Here is a 14,229-nt window from a genome sequence, read left to right as displayed (position 1 = left end):
CCAGCGCATTCTGCCCCTGGGAACTAGTAGTTGTTGTTGTAGTTGAATTATCTACTATCAGATCTTAATTCAAAGTTGTGCTACACTTCAGTAATATTACCATTTTAATAAAACATTTTCATACAAAATGCACTTTACTCATCAGTTAATATCTTGTTCGAAATGCTTGTGGAGTTTTCTGTTAGAGAAAATCATGAGCTAGTAATAACACCCCCAAGTTTTACTTGTTCTTTTACACCAAATGAATTACACAGTGCAGCAACTGGAAAATGAGACTGGTGTTATGAGGTGAGTGCTGGCACAGTCATCTACTAGAAGTAAACATGAAATGAAAGAGTGATTGCTTCTCAAGCAATGCAGTCAAGGTCATCAGAAATTTTTCCGCCATCTCAGAACATAGTTTGAAATGAACTGCACATCTTTCCTGTATCTTTGTTGTGGTGGGACAGTAGAATAAAGAGCAAACATCAAGTTTTGTGTTCGACTGGACAAAAGTGCCACAGAAACATTTCAAATTATGAAATGTTTCTGTGACACATATCGCATAGAGAGAATTGTCTGTCTCGTGTGCATGTGTTTGGGTGGCATAAACATTTCACCCATGGAAGAGAATCACTGAAAGATGACAAACATCCAGTGCTAGGCAAAAACAGTTCACATGCCAGAGTTGATTGAAAAGGCACAGTGACCAATGTGCAATGCTCCAAATGATTTGAGAAGTTCTATGCAAATAAGGAAGCCATTTGATAAATAATAACCCAGAATTTGAAGAAAACATGGGTCTGTGTGCAGTGTTTCACATTTGTAAACAGATGGTTAATGACAGGTGCAAGTTGAACACTGCAGAGAACTCATTGGGATGTGGAAGCAAACCCTATTCCTGAATTCTGTCACTATGGATTTCAAAATGTGGTGTTTTCAGTAAGACCCCACAATGAAGAGTCAAATTGTGGAGTAGAAGTTAGCGAACTCTCCCAAAGCCATAAAAGTTCATCAAGAAAGGTCAAAAATCAAAGCCATGCTCATCACTTTTTACAATAGCAAGGGAAAGAGTTCATGCCCAATGGCCAAAGTGTTTCTGCTGCCTACTATCTGGATATTCTGAAACATTTGTTGCAGAGAATCCATCATGTGCGGCCTCAGTATGAAGAAGATGGAAATTGGTTCCTCTTGCAAGCCTCAAGGCTCTCATTGTTAGGAAACGTTTGGCTAGCAGAAAAGTCGGCGTGCTGTTGCACCCACTGTATTTGCCAGACTTGGCCTTGTGTGATGAATTATTTTCCTGAAGCTCAAGGCATGACTGAAAGGCTGTTATTTTGATGACATCAACACTATTCAAAGAACTGTGATGAGAACATTGAACAGTATACCAATCACAGCCTTCCGCCAGTCATTCCCGTCACTTCGTGATCGTTGCATGCAGTGTGTGGACGCAGGGGGAAGTTAACTTTGTGTAAACCAAGGTTAGTTTAAGCATGTAGCTTCAGACGAGACAGATGTCTAGTGTCAGTCTTATTTTACTGTTGCCGCTCTGTGTGTTTAAGACAAATACTTCAGTAAATATAGACAATTCAAAATAGTGATTTTTTTTTTTTTTTTTTTTGCATATGTGTTTAGAAATGAAAATGTGCGTATTACTTGTGCGATGTTTTCAAATCTATCTGGAACAGGACTTATTGGAGTGGGGGGGGGGATGTCTTTGAGTGTTTGGTGCAAACAGTACAAGGAAATTAGGCATGAACTCGGTGTTCTAATGGGTGTTTATGAGAGCTTGAAGAACAGGGCAGATGCTCTTGAAGCAATTAAAATGATCTGCCAGTCAAGCGCTTAGCTGCCCAACCAGAGCCCTCATTTGTGCATCAGGCAACACAGCAGCAATCCCCAAGGCAGAATGTGCTGGTCCCAAGGGAAACAGTAATTGTCTGTGACTCTGTTGACAGGGAAATGGGAAATGTGTTGTGCAGAAAGGATAGGCGGAATTGGACCAGGGTATGTCTGCCAAGGACAAAAGTAGATGACGTTGAAACAGATATCATCTTTTAAAGGCACAAAAGGTGCCTTTAAAAGATGGGCACTAATGCTATTAAGTTCAAATTCATCAAATTTATTTACTATGCTCCTAGCATAGTAAATAAATTCTTAGATAAGAGATCTAAGGATTTAATTAACAAACACAGGGCAGTACTGGGAAAAAATAACAAGTTCAGATTAATTTGAAAGTGTCTGCAATCCTGCCCAGACACGATAGGAAGGAGTACATGTTGAAAGCCTTGGCAGTCAATTTGCTCCTGGAGAGACAGTGCAAGGCTCATGAGGTAGAATTTTTCTCAGCGTGGTCTGTGCTTGTTAATGGGAGATACTTTTTACAGGGATGGGATCACTTAAACAGAAGGGGTGCATGGGTTGGTCAGAAAACTGATAACTTGGAAGGGATACATAGACTAATACATTAACTAGAGCTGTAGGCATAGGTGAAAGATTCTTGCAGTGCTTCTATTGGAACATGCAGCAGCCTGGAAAGGAAGATGTCAAGGATTTTGCCCTGCTGTGGATCATCACGAAACACAGCAGGGCAAAATCCACAGCAGTGGATCATCATGAAACAAGAAAATCATGGGCTCTGTTAGGATAACTAAGAGTAAGAACGGGTGCATGTATGCTAATGCTAGGAGCATAGTAAATAAATTTGGTGAATTTGAAGTACTGATTTAGTCATCCAATGCAGATATTGTGGGGATATCAGAGACATGGTATCACTCAGACATAAAGGATGCAGAATTTGAATATTGGGGTACAATGTGTACAGAAAGGACAGATAGAACAGGGGTGGGATTATGCTCTTAGTTAAGAAGAATATGAAATCTAAAGCAGTGCATTCAGTTGACATGGGTGACCAGTGCAATGTTAAGTCAGTTTAGTGTGACACTTGGAAAATAAAAATGAGAGAGGAAATGTGTTATAGGACTAATGACTTAAATGAGTATAATGAACAGCTGTATAGACAAACCGAGTGGGCCAGTATATCAGAATGTCGTATAATGGGGATTTTAACTTTCCGGATATTGACTGGAACTTGTGGATTTATTGGATAACTATTTCTACAGCAGCATGTTAGAGAAGCAGCAAGAGGAAGCAGTACTCATGACCTAATTATCAGCAATAAGAACATACATTAAGAACCTGCTGGTAAAAGACCCTCTGGGTGGCAGTGATCACAATGTGCTGATGTGGGACTTACTTAAAGACATAACTACTGCCAAGGGTAAAGGGCCTTTACTTCCATAAGTGTGACTACAATGGGACCGTCTTTTACAAACTTTTTAAAACTACTTTTTAAATTCTGTACAGTGGGACCATCTGATGTTGTTGTTGTTGTTGCCAGAAATAAATGCTAAATTAGAAGCATTCAGGGAAGTAATCAGAGAAGCTGCTAGGCTTTTGATACCAGCTAAGAAATAACATTCCAGACTTAGACCTATATGGATGTCACATGAACTGATGAGACTTGTGGCTGAGAAGAAAAATGTATGGGATGCATATAAATTATCTGGTGATACAGAAGCATATGGTAGATATAAACTAGTCTGTAATCAAATCACAAAGGAGGTTACGCAAGCTAAGGCAGACTCTATGAGAATTCTCTGGTAAAGAATCAGAAGAAATGCAGCAAAGACTTATTTACTTATATTAACTGTAGAAGAGAAGGGGTTACATCACATTAGTCCACTTGACAACGATGGTTTAACTGTTGATGATCCTGCCGAGATTGCTAAAAAACTGAATAGGTATTTTGCATCTGCATTCATGCATGAGGAGGTCTTTATTGAGTGGAATTCCAGTTGATTAGAATCTAACAGGGAGCTAAATGATTTTGTGATAACTGAGAGGAAAGTGGAAGAGGAATTGTTGAAGCTCAACATAAAAAAGATACTTGGGGTGGGTGGGATTTCTCCAATTATATTAAGGGATTCAGCAAAGGAGGTAAGCAAACCCTCAGCCATAATTGTGGGAGTATCTTTGGATTCGGGAGAGGTCCCTATGGACTGGAAATGTGCAAGTGTATCTCCAATTCATAAAGATGGATCAAAGGGAGATTGAGTAATTATAGACCTGTTTCTCACAAAATACTGATACTGTTTCTCACAAAAGACTACTATACAAATTGGAGCGGTGTGGCATTAAGAGCAGTTGCTGCTCTGGATAAAGAGATGTTTGAGTGGGAGAAGACAGAGAGTGGTTATAAAAGAGAGTATCTGTGTTGTTTAATGGTATACTAATACCTCTTTTTAGTTTTATGGCCCTGAGGAGTGGCTGCTCTGAGTTATATTGCTATAATCCTTATTATGTGGTAGCACGTTTGCACCCTGCTATATTTATGGCGACCAGGTGCCTCTGTGAAAGACAACTTGTTTACAAGCTGTCTTTTGCCCTTAAATATATATTTTTGGGGTTAGTTTCAATTTGTAAGATCTAGTGGTTGGGGTGTGGTGTTTTTAAGTGCCGTTTTGGTCAAAACTCATGAAATGGAGCAAAAACGCTGTGCATGCGTTAGTTTGCCAAACAGTTTTTGCTAAGTTTGTGGACAATTTACAGTGAAGTTGCAACGTTGATCAATCACAGACAAGGTGAAACAAGCTTCTTATTTTTATTTTGGTTGTCGCACATGTGATCAGTATAAAAGGTGAGCACCGTATTTACATAACGTGCTGTGTAAATCTGACTGAATGGATAAAGAGGAACAATTCTAAAATGCCTTTTGCTGTTCTGATGACCTGACAAGAACCAACAAGTCATCTCAAAGACTGTTATTTCAGCCTTAAAAATACTAAAGGGTTTTCAAGGGGGAAAAAAATAGAGTTAAAATAAAATACCCCAACTTTCCATCTGCAATAAAACCAGTGCCACACACACCAGAACTCCCTATTACTATTCCTCCACCTAGTTTCAAAGAAATCACCATTCCAGAAGACGAGCAAGGGTTACTAGATCCCATACCTGCCCTTCAGCGTCTGCCGACCCTAGTTACAATCCTGAAAATGACAAAACCCCACACTTAATTGTGCAAAGTAAACTTAATGATTTGGTTAGGGATTTAAATCTTTCAAAGCAACAGGGTGAGCTATTAGGATCTAGATTGCAACAATGGAATTTTTTTGGAAAAATCCACGAGGATTTCTGTGTTTAGAAACCGAAATGAAAAGTTTGCGGATTATTATCAAATGGAAGGTTCTCTTTGTGTCTGCAAAGATGTAAACGGATTGATTGATGAACTAGTGTTTGAACACAGTCCTGGAGAAAGGAGATTATTCATTGATTCTTCTAAATTCAATTTAAAAGCAGCTTTGCTACACAATGGTAATATCAAACCTTCGGTCCCAGAGGCTCATTCTGTGGCTATGAAAGAAACCTATAATAGCATGTCATTGCTATTAAATGCTTTAACTATAAGAAATATTGTTGGAAAATCTATGGCGATTTAAAAGTAATCGCTTTGTTGCTTGAAAACTATAGAGCAGTTTTATTAAGTATTGTTGTTTCCTGTGTTTATGGGATAGTCGAGCAGTAGAACATCATTATATTATGAAGGAATGGCCCATCAGAGAAGAATATTCAACATCAAATGCATGCCTTTAGTGAAACCTGAAATGGTGTGCCTCCTGCATTTGCACATTAAGTTGGGTCTCATGAAAAATTTTGTAAAAGCTCTGGACAAAAATAGTGAAGGTTTCAAGTACTTAAAAAGTCAGTTTCCAAAAATTAGTAATGCAAAGTTGGAGGGTATATTCATAGGCCCACAAATTAGACGGCTTTTAAAGGATGAAATTTTTGAAACTAAACTTAATGCCTCTGAATTAGCTGCGTGGAAATCCTTCAGAGCTGTTGCTATCAGGTTTCCTGGGAACAAAAATATAAAGAACTATAAAGAGTTGATAGAAGAATTGTTGCATGACTATCAAAAGTTAGGATGCCGAATGTCACTGAAGATACACTTGCTACATTCACACCTGGACTTCTTTCCAGGCAACTTGGGATCTGTCAGTGACAAGCAGAGGGTACGATTCCACCAAGGTATCCACACTATGGAGCAGAGGTGGCTGAATGATGGGTGACTGTTGCTGGTTTCTGACCATTCTGCTTATAAGAGGAAAAAATAACTAAGTCATATGATTTCCTATTTTTGCCTCCACTTTTGTGGGTTAATTGCTTACTTAAATCCAACTAGGTGTTTATAAAGTTTAAATATGTTATTTTTTATCCATTTGGAATGTTTACTGGTCATCATTTATATTTCAAGCAATTAATTTACAAGAAAAGTAGTCATGTACATTTAGATAAGTAAAAATTCACAATTTTTGGAAAAAAAGAGCAGGAAGCCGTAAGATGAAAACGTGACGTGCTATGAACTTCCTACTGTAATTTTTGTTTTTAGCATATGCGATTGAGTCAAAATCAGTTGATTTCGTTCATGTTATCGAAAAAAAGTTTAGAATTGTTGGCTAGTGTTATTAGAGGGGTGGACAAGTGATTTTGCAGTTCCCCCCTCACCTCTGGCTGATCCTTTATAAGTTTATTTGCATGCACCACTAATAATAATAATTATTATTATTATTGGCATCCTTTCTGCATGGCCACAAATTATTAGATTGATAGACATCTTTGAGGGAAATTGCACCCAATGGAGTGTTGGCTCTTCTTCAGTGCTGATCCTTTGTTGGTGTAAAAATTTCATTGGCAAGTTAGATATATCCATATGTATTATATCGTTTGTTTATGAAAATTAACAAGAGATGTACATGTCTTACATAGGTTTACTTGTTCAAATTGTTAATTACCGCAACTATTTCATATATTACATTTATTCATTTTTCAAACTTCAGTATGATAATTGAATCCAGAAATGTACCTTCAAGGTTACTTTGTTTACCTATTAGAAAGAAGTTAGTCTAATAACCACTGGTTGAGAATTATCTTACCATGAACATTGTACCATGTAGATCAAATTAATCGTCCAGCTGCAATAGGAGCTAATAATTTAAAAAAATCAATTGCACTTTCATTATACAAATTCTTTTAACTTAAAGGAAGCACGTGGTAACCATGTTTAATTTTGAAAGTTAAGTTTGTTTATTATATCCAGTAAAAATACAAAGCTTAGTAATCAAATACAACAAAACTTGGTACAATAAAATATCAGTAATTTTAACAAAAATATTGGTAAAAAAGATATCAGTTTAGCATAATAAAGGCTCATACTGCTACAGAAATAATATCATGAAAAAATAAATGCTTAAACAATATGACGTACCCTCTTGATCTATATAGTCTTTGCAACTGGTGATGCTGGAATGATTTTTTAAATGAGCAGTTAATTGCCTGTTGGAGATTCGTGGCTTTTGATGTCTACCTTCTTAAAGCCTTACTTAGTAATTTTGAAAGTGACCAGTTCTTTATGTAGATGTATAGAGTTACATATTTAGTGAAACATGCTGATAGATGACATTCAGCCATTGAAATTGTTTGTTAGTAGTTGTACTTATGATTTTATAAATTTGAAAATGGAAGAGACTGTAGTTTCATGTTTATGATTGTATATCTTTTTGTCCAGGCATAATTAATAAAAGTTTTGTTCCATTGAAAATAAGTGTAAAAAACAAATTTTTTTTAAAAATTTTCATTAAAAACAGTTGCATTTAATAAGTAAGTTTTTATTTTGTTATATGTAATTATTGTTCTGACATATTTTTTTCTATGCTTCATTGTAACAAAATTTCATTATAACAAATATATTTTTTCATCCACATGAATTTAATATACTGACATTTCATGATTGTGTGTAAAATTATTAATTGTTCTTATTCAAATTACAACATTTCTTGGTTCTTTATGGAATCCTAATTTGTCAGGCCAAATTAAAAAGTGTGAAGATAAGCCCTTGTTGAACCTCAGGAGAAGTGAAGTGTAGTTGCTATTTTCCAGAAATCTAGGAAGTTATCTAATTTCTTTGTATAAACAGATATTTATTGATAAATTATCCTACAAATTATATATGGTATTCAGATTTTTTTTTTTTTTATCTCTGCTCTCAGAAAAGCTGCATTGCAGCAGAATTTAGTAAAAATGCTAATATATTGTATTAAGCTATGTGTACTCATACTAAAGGAGGTATAAATGATAATGTATTTTATATTTTTTTTCCAGAGCCAAACACAGTCTTCCCTTGTTTATCAGACTATATCTCCTCCTTATAGCAGTGTTACATTATCAAGTCCCACTAATGGAACATCTGCTACTTCTGCACCACTCCATCCTTTGTGTTCTAGTGTTGTTTTACATCAGTCCTATCAACAACCAGCACAGACTCAGAATCAGAGTAGCCTGTTGGAGGAGGATAGGTGACCTTGTGAATATATTAGCATGGAAAATTCATGTGGCCAGTCTGTGTATACTATTAATTACAGAAACTGTACTGTTTACTCCTGAGGGTTGACACACACTCAAAACTGTTAAAAGTTTTTAGAAAAGTTTCTAGAAAAGAAAAAGAATGAAGAGTAATGTAGATTATCATGAGTTAGCTGTTAATAATGCACAATGGTGTATGTGTGATGTAATTTTCGTGGTAATTAATCACATATGCTTATTGTTTGAATTCAGGATGAGAATAACTAGCAAACCTAAAGTTTAATTTCTTGATATCTATATAGTAGTATCTTCTGAATTAATTTTATATTTGGTGCATAAATAAGAGGAATTGTTGTACAGTAAGAATTTCGAATGACATTTTAAAAAATGTCTAGTTCTCTCCCCGTCCCAGTTTTTACCATGTAGTTTGTAAAAATAAGACTAGTCTTGACTTTTATTCTTGGTAGTTATATTAATTCTCATCTGATGCTTATTTATCAATTCAATAACTATTTTTGTAAGAATATGAAGTTTTATTCTATTTTTTTTTTTTTTTTATTAATACATTGTTTTCTTTTTGCTTGAAATGATATTAGTTAAAGTAGGTTTGATATTTGTGAGAGGTAAACCTTCTATTTATCTACCATCTTTTTGGTTTTTATATGAAAAAAAAAAAAAAAAAAAAAAAAATATATATATGTATTACAAAATCTTAGTCTTGTGGATTTGCTCAGTTTTAATCCATAAGTTTTCCCTGGGCATATTTTTATGACATCAAATTAGTTAGCAAAAAAAAATTTATCTTGAGGAACATTCTTATACATAAATTTGCCTCATTTCCCACATATAGAGCAAATTAAAAGGCTCCCCTACTAAATGCAAATGCATGAGAATGTGAAAATATCAGGCATTTACTCTAGGACAGGGAATCAAACACAACCTACTACATTTCTTTGTCATATTTAAAAAGTGTATGTATTACAAGATAACATGGATGAAAAGTACATGAACATACAAGTGACAAGATAAAATGCAGAGCAGTGAAAATTAAACAGAATAATAGCTTTCTCATTAATATGGTGGTTTTTTAATTCCAAACAAAAATGTTTATTGAACATGTATTCACATGTTTATCAACCATCTTTTCAAAAATAAAGAAGAAAGAATGGGTTAAAAAGAAAGAAGAAACTTATGAACAGTGAACTCAATTTCCAAAAATTATAACCTGTTAATTGAACTCAGCAGGATGTAAATTTTAGAAATTTCCATCATTTTTTTGGTTGCATCTTCAATGATTTATCTTTAAAAATTTGAGAAATAGATATATCTGCAATAGATAAAGAAAAGAAGTAGGGAGATGGAGAGAAAAAACAGTTAGCTTGGAGTTGAACTACAAATGAGTGGCAGATAATTGCTGCACTTGTTGGAAAAATTTTAGTAAAGGTAATGGGATTATGTATGCCAATTCAAAAGTGGGTGTGCAAAAACATACTGTGTTAGGTTTATTCCTTGTCAGGAATAAGTTTTTATTTTATTGTTTTTTAATTTATTAATTTTTTCAAATTATTATGTGTATATTACTTATTTACACAGTTTGCCTGTTTTTCCAATCTTAAACAGAAAGGAGGAGTTTTTATTCCATTCTCAGTTTAATTTGTATAAACCATCAGTTTCAGTTAGTTCCTTCTAATTGGATGAATTCTGACTGTTATAGTATTTTTTTTTAATGTCATAAGGGTGGAAAAGTATCATTTAATTATAGCAGATATAACAAAATTATACAATGGGTGACTTTTGCAAAACAGTTCAAGGGTTACATGTAAGGAAAGTAAACATCTTGATTTCTGTTATAGGAAAATGCTTATTTGATGAGAAACATTCTTTTTGTTGATTTGATCTATCCACTGTCTTCTTTGGTATCTTAGTTGGCACAGTACATTATTTACTCATTTGGGGAGGCTTGGGTTTGATTTCTTTCGATGACCAGACGAATTTCTAAAGTCCTCTTCAATCAAGGCTGTAATTAGCTGATATCAGACGGAGGGACTAGAGGGTTCCCCTATGAGTTAAGGTTTTTCAGTCTGCACAACATATAAATCAGCCCATGAACACACACATTTGTAGAGACATAAAAATATTGGATGTGGGTGACAAGCCCTGGTGCTATAAAAATAACTTATTTTAAATTTGTGTTGGTAAGCTACAATTTTAATACTAATCAAAACAGATTAGAAGACAGGTAGAATGTGCATCAGGTTACTGTGTATATATATATATATATATATATATATATATATACACACACACACACCCACCACATATGTATATATATTAACATGTGGGGTGTACTTTCAGAATCTGAAAACAATAAAAAAAAAAGTTAATACAAACATCTGTCTGATTCTGAATGGCTGTGGAGTTTTCAATGGTAAAAAATAATAAAAATAAATAAGAATAAGCAAACATATACTTACTGTGAATAAATATTTTACTATGTATGTTCTGTTTATTCTTATTTATTATTTTTTACCATTGATAACTCCGTAGCCATTGCTTTTTTTTTTTTTTTTTTTTTTTAATTCAAACCATCTAAGCTTTGTAACTGTTCAGAATCAGATACATTTTTACATAAACTTTTTTCATTGTTTTAAGGTCCTGAGTCAATTCTAAAAGTACAGCCCACAAATTATGAAATATTCTGTATATTATTTTTCTTGTCAAAGCCCTAAAATAATACACCATATGTGATCATCATGGTAGTGTGTACAGTATCACAAAAAAATAAATTAAAAAAATCATGACACATGACATAAAATTGTATTACTTGTGCTGGGTTATAACTGTGCTCCAAACAACTTCAGTTCACTTATTGTCTAAACATTGCTTGGAAAACTGAATCTGCTAATAATCAGATAAAAAAAAACAGTAAATATTTTAATACCGATGAGCTGTTTACCAGATTGTTTGTTATTAACGTCCATCACTTATGCTTACTACAGATTAATCCTACTCAAACATTGAAACTTTATTTTGTAATGTTTCATCAAGAACAGATATTTGATCTCTTATTTATGAAATGCAAAGTTGGAATTAATATAAATTGATTTAAATTCAAAATCCAAAATCAGTTTTGAATGGATTACCTCTCACAGTTTTTATTTTTGGTCTCATTATAAATGTATATATTTTGTGTTGCTTTAATGTGTGATGATTAGTGGCTTGTTATATATTATATAATGTTAGCTAATTTGTGAACAACTGTCTTTGAAATAAAGTTGTTTTTAGTTTAAGGAGTATGCATATTGGTATGCTGATACCATCCTTATTTTAATTATTACAAGTATACCATGTATATTACAAATATTTAATTTTTGTGTAAATGTCATGTTTATTCTGAAATGTATGGTCAAAGTTGTACTAAGATGGGTTGTTATCCTCAGAGTATCAAAAAAAAAAAAAAAAAAAAAAAACCAAAAAAAAAAAAAATTAATGAAACTAAGTGCTCCCTGATTGTCTATTTTTAAATACATATTATTTTTCAGTATTTATTTAAAAGAAGAAAAATTCTGAGAAATATTTTATTATAGTAGCAGTTATTCTTAAGGGGGGAAAATTTTTTTAGCTTTTCTACCATTTCTGCAGATTCAGCATTCATAAAGTACAAATTTTAGATCATATTTCATCATTTATGTATAATATGCAAGTCATGTAAAATTTATTTATTTATTTTAGGTATACACTTTTGTAGCAATGCATTTCCTATTGTTTGCTGACAGATACATAATCATCTCATCATTGAGTGTTGCATTCATTTACCATATTCATCCTGATTGTTGTCATGTTAACTTGTAATATATTATTAGTCTGTAATTTTTATGTAGTGTTGGAAAGCTTGGGAAAAATTATTTGAAAACGTAGAGAAGAACTTTTACATTTTCTAAAGAAAAGAAATGAACATTCCCTCCCTATTCACAAAGTCAAACATAAATGGTTAATGTGCAGCATATTTGCTGTATGAATGAAAGATACCATTGAGTATCAATGATATCAAGCATGGTGTAAACTGATAGCTGTCTGTTGTGCCAATATGTTATTGTGTGGTTATTGAAGAACAAACAAAGTTTCAACATAAAATGTTATGTTTATCTTTATTAAAAAAAAGAATAATTAGTTATATTAAGCCTTTAAATGTTGTTTTTATCTTTAAATTTATACTGTATATTTATTGCCATTTCTGCTAACCAAAAGTTTTCAGCATTAAAGAGAAACATTTCAAATACAGTGTTTCTACGTGTAAGAAAGGAACTATAAATACAGAAATGGCAAAAAAGACAATGACAGAATCTCTGCACCCTCAAAAACTGCTAGTGTAGAGTACTCAGATTGTTAACCATATGTAATTATCTAAAAGTGGAAAATATTTTTTTGTAACCTGTACATTTGAAATATGTGAAACAGTATGTCATCATAAATAACTGTAGAAAATATTAGATAAAATAATTAAATAATATGTATATACATATATTCTCAGATCTTAACGATGTTAAAGTGAGAATTTCCGCTTTTCTTATTAAAATAAAATGCACTGTTACATTCCTGGCATTTATGTATATTAATAACTATGTATATTGTGGTTTTCATATAATTGTTTGATTTAACTTTAAAAACATTCAGGAGCTTTTCTTAATTTTGAAGTGTATTAACCACTTTTGCAATTCAAGGTTTATTCATGGCATTGTATGACAGTTAGCAAAAGATTTTAGAAGGCGTGGGAGGAATCAGTACACAGAATGTAAAATCAAAACATATTACACCTAAAAGTTTAAACTTTTCTGATATGCAGAAGAGAGTACTTGGAACTACTTAAGTATAGTAAGCACCGGTTATGGAGATCACGTTTGCAAATTGAGTTTTGATTATAATAAGCGAAAATCAACAAATATTATCCAGAGGCTATAAAAATAAAGATATAAAGCACAAATTTACAAATAAAAATTTAGATATAAAGATATAAAGCACAAATTTATACTTTATTACCAATTAAATGATACGTGAAAATCGGAAGAATTATCCACAGGTTAGCAAAATAAAAATAAATTTATACTTAGGTAATAGCTTAATTAATATTCATATTAAACATAGCACTTTGTAATATGATTATAATTTAAAAGTCACTTATTTTAGATTGCTTTAAATTATCACTACAAAAGCATATTTATAGATTTTTCAATATTGTATAACAGTCTATATTTATGATCACTTACATCAGTTTCTTCCAAATCTCTCCTTACGACGGCTATAGCTTCACGAGTTTGCCGTTTTGTAATGAAATTCGTTCGGGTTCATTTTCATTTTCCTCCTCGGCGAAATTATCACTAATAGACTGGGCAGTTTCTTCATCTGTTAAAGCTGTAATAACTTGTAGATCACCTTCTATGTCCACCCAATCATTTAATTCCTGTTCATCCATGTCTTAAGGCTTTTCAACGTGATAAGTATCGTGACTTAGTTGACTATCATAAATAATTAATCCACATTTTTTGAAACAGTTGCTAATGAAGGTTTTGGAAACTTCATTTCAGGCACTCATTGTCATATGAAGTGAATCTAGAACAGTTATCTACTTTGCGATATCGGATGATGTTCCCAAGCCTTCATCTATAGAATGGATAATTCTTTGCCTCATATCCGATCTATAAAAGGTCTTAAAGGTTTTTATTATTCCCTGGTCAAGAGGTTGAATCGGTGACTTGGTATCCAAAAGTAGAAAAACTTATTCAATGTTTTTGATGTATACGCTGGACAATCGCATAATAAAACCAGGGATGC

The 14,229-nt window shown here is 33.0% G+C and overlaps 1 protein-coding gene across 5 annotated transcripts in view; it reads left to right on the top strand.

Moving 5' to 3' along the window:
* Nucleotides 1-8,769, top strand: part of LOC150085373 (uncharacterized) — a 444,699-nt gene extending 435,930 nt beyond the window's left edge. For all 5 annotated transcript variants that reach the window (XM_090373179.1, XM_090373178.1, XM_090373180.1 and 2 more), the window contains one exon: nt 8,200-8,769. In XM_090373179.1, the coding sequence (XP_090229305.1) occupies nt 8,200-8,397 (198 nt within the window). In that variant the 3' untranslated portion in view covers nt 8,398-8,769. The remainder of the gene's footprint in view (nt 1-8,199) is intronic.
* Nucleotides 8,770-14,229: the final 5,460 nt, after the last annotated feature.

The sequence above is a fragment of the Mastigoproctus giganteus genome, chromosome 5 (genome assembly GCF_048544385.1).
Source record: "Mastigoproctus giganteus isolate SK-2022 chromosome 5, ASM4854438v1, whole genome shotgun sequence".
Taxonomy (NCBI): Eukaryota; Metazoa; Arthropoda; class Arachnida; order Uropygi; family Thelyphonidae; genus Mastigoproctus; species Mastigoproctus giganteus.
This window is presented reverse-complemented; position numbering and strand designations above follow the sequence as displayed.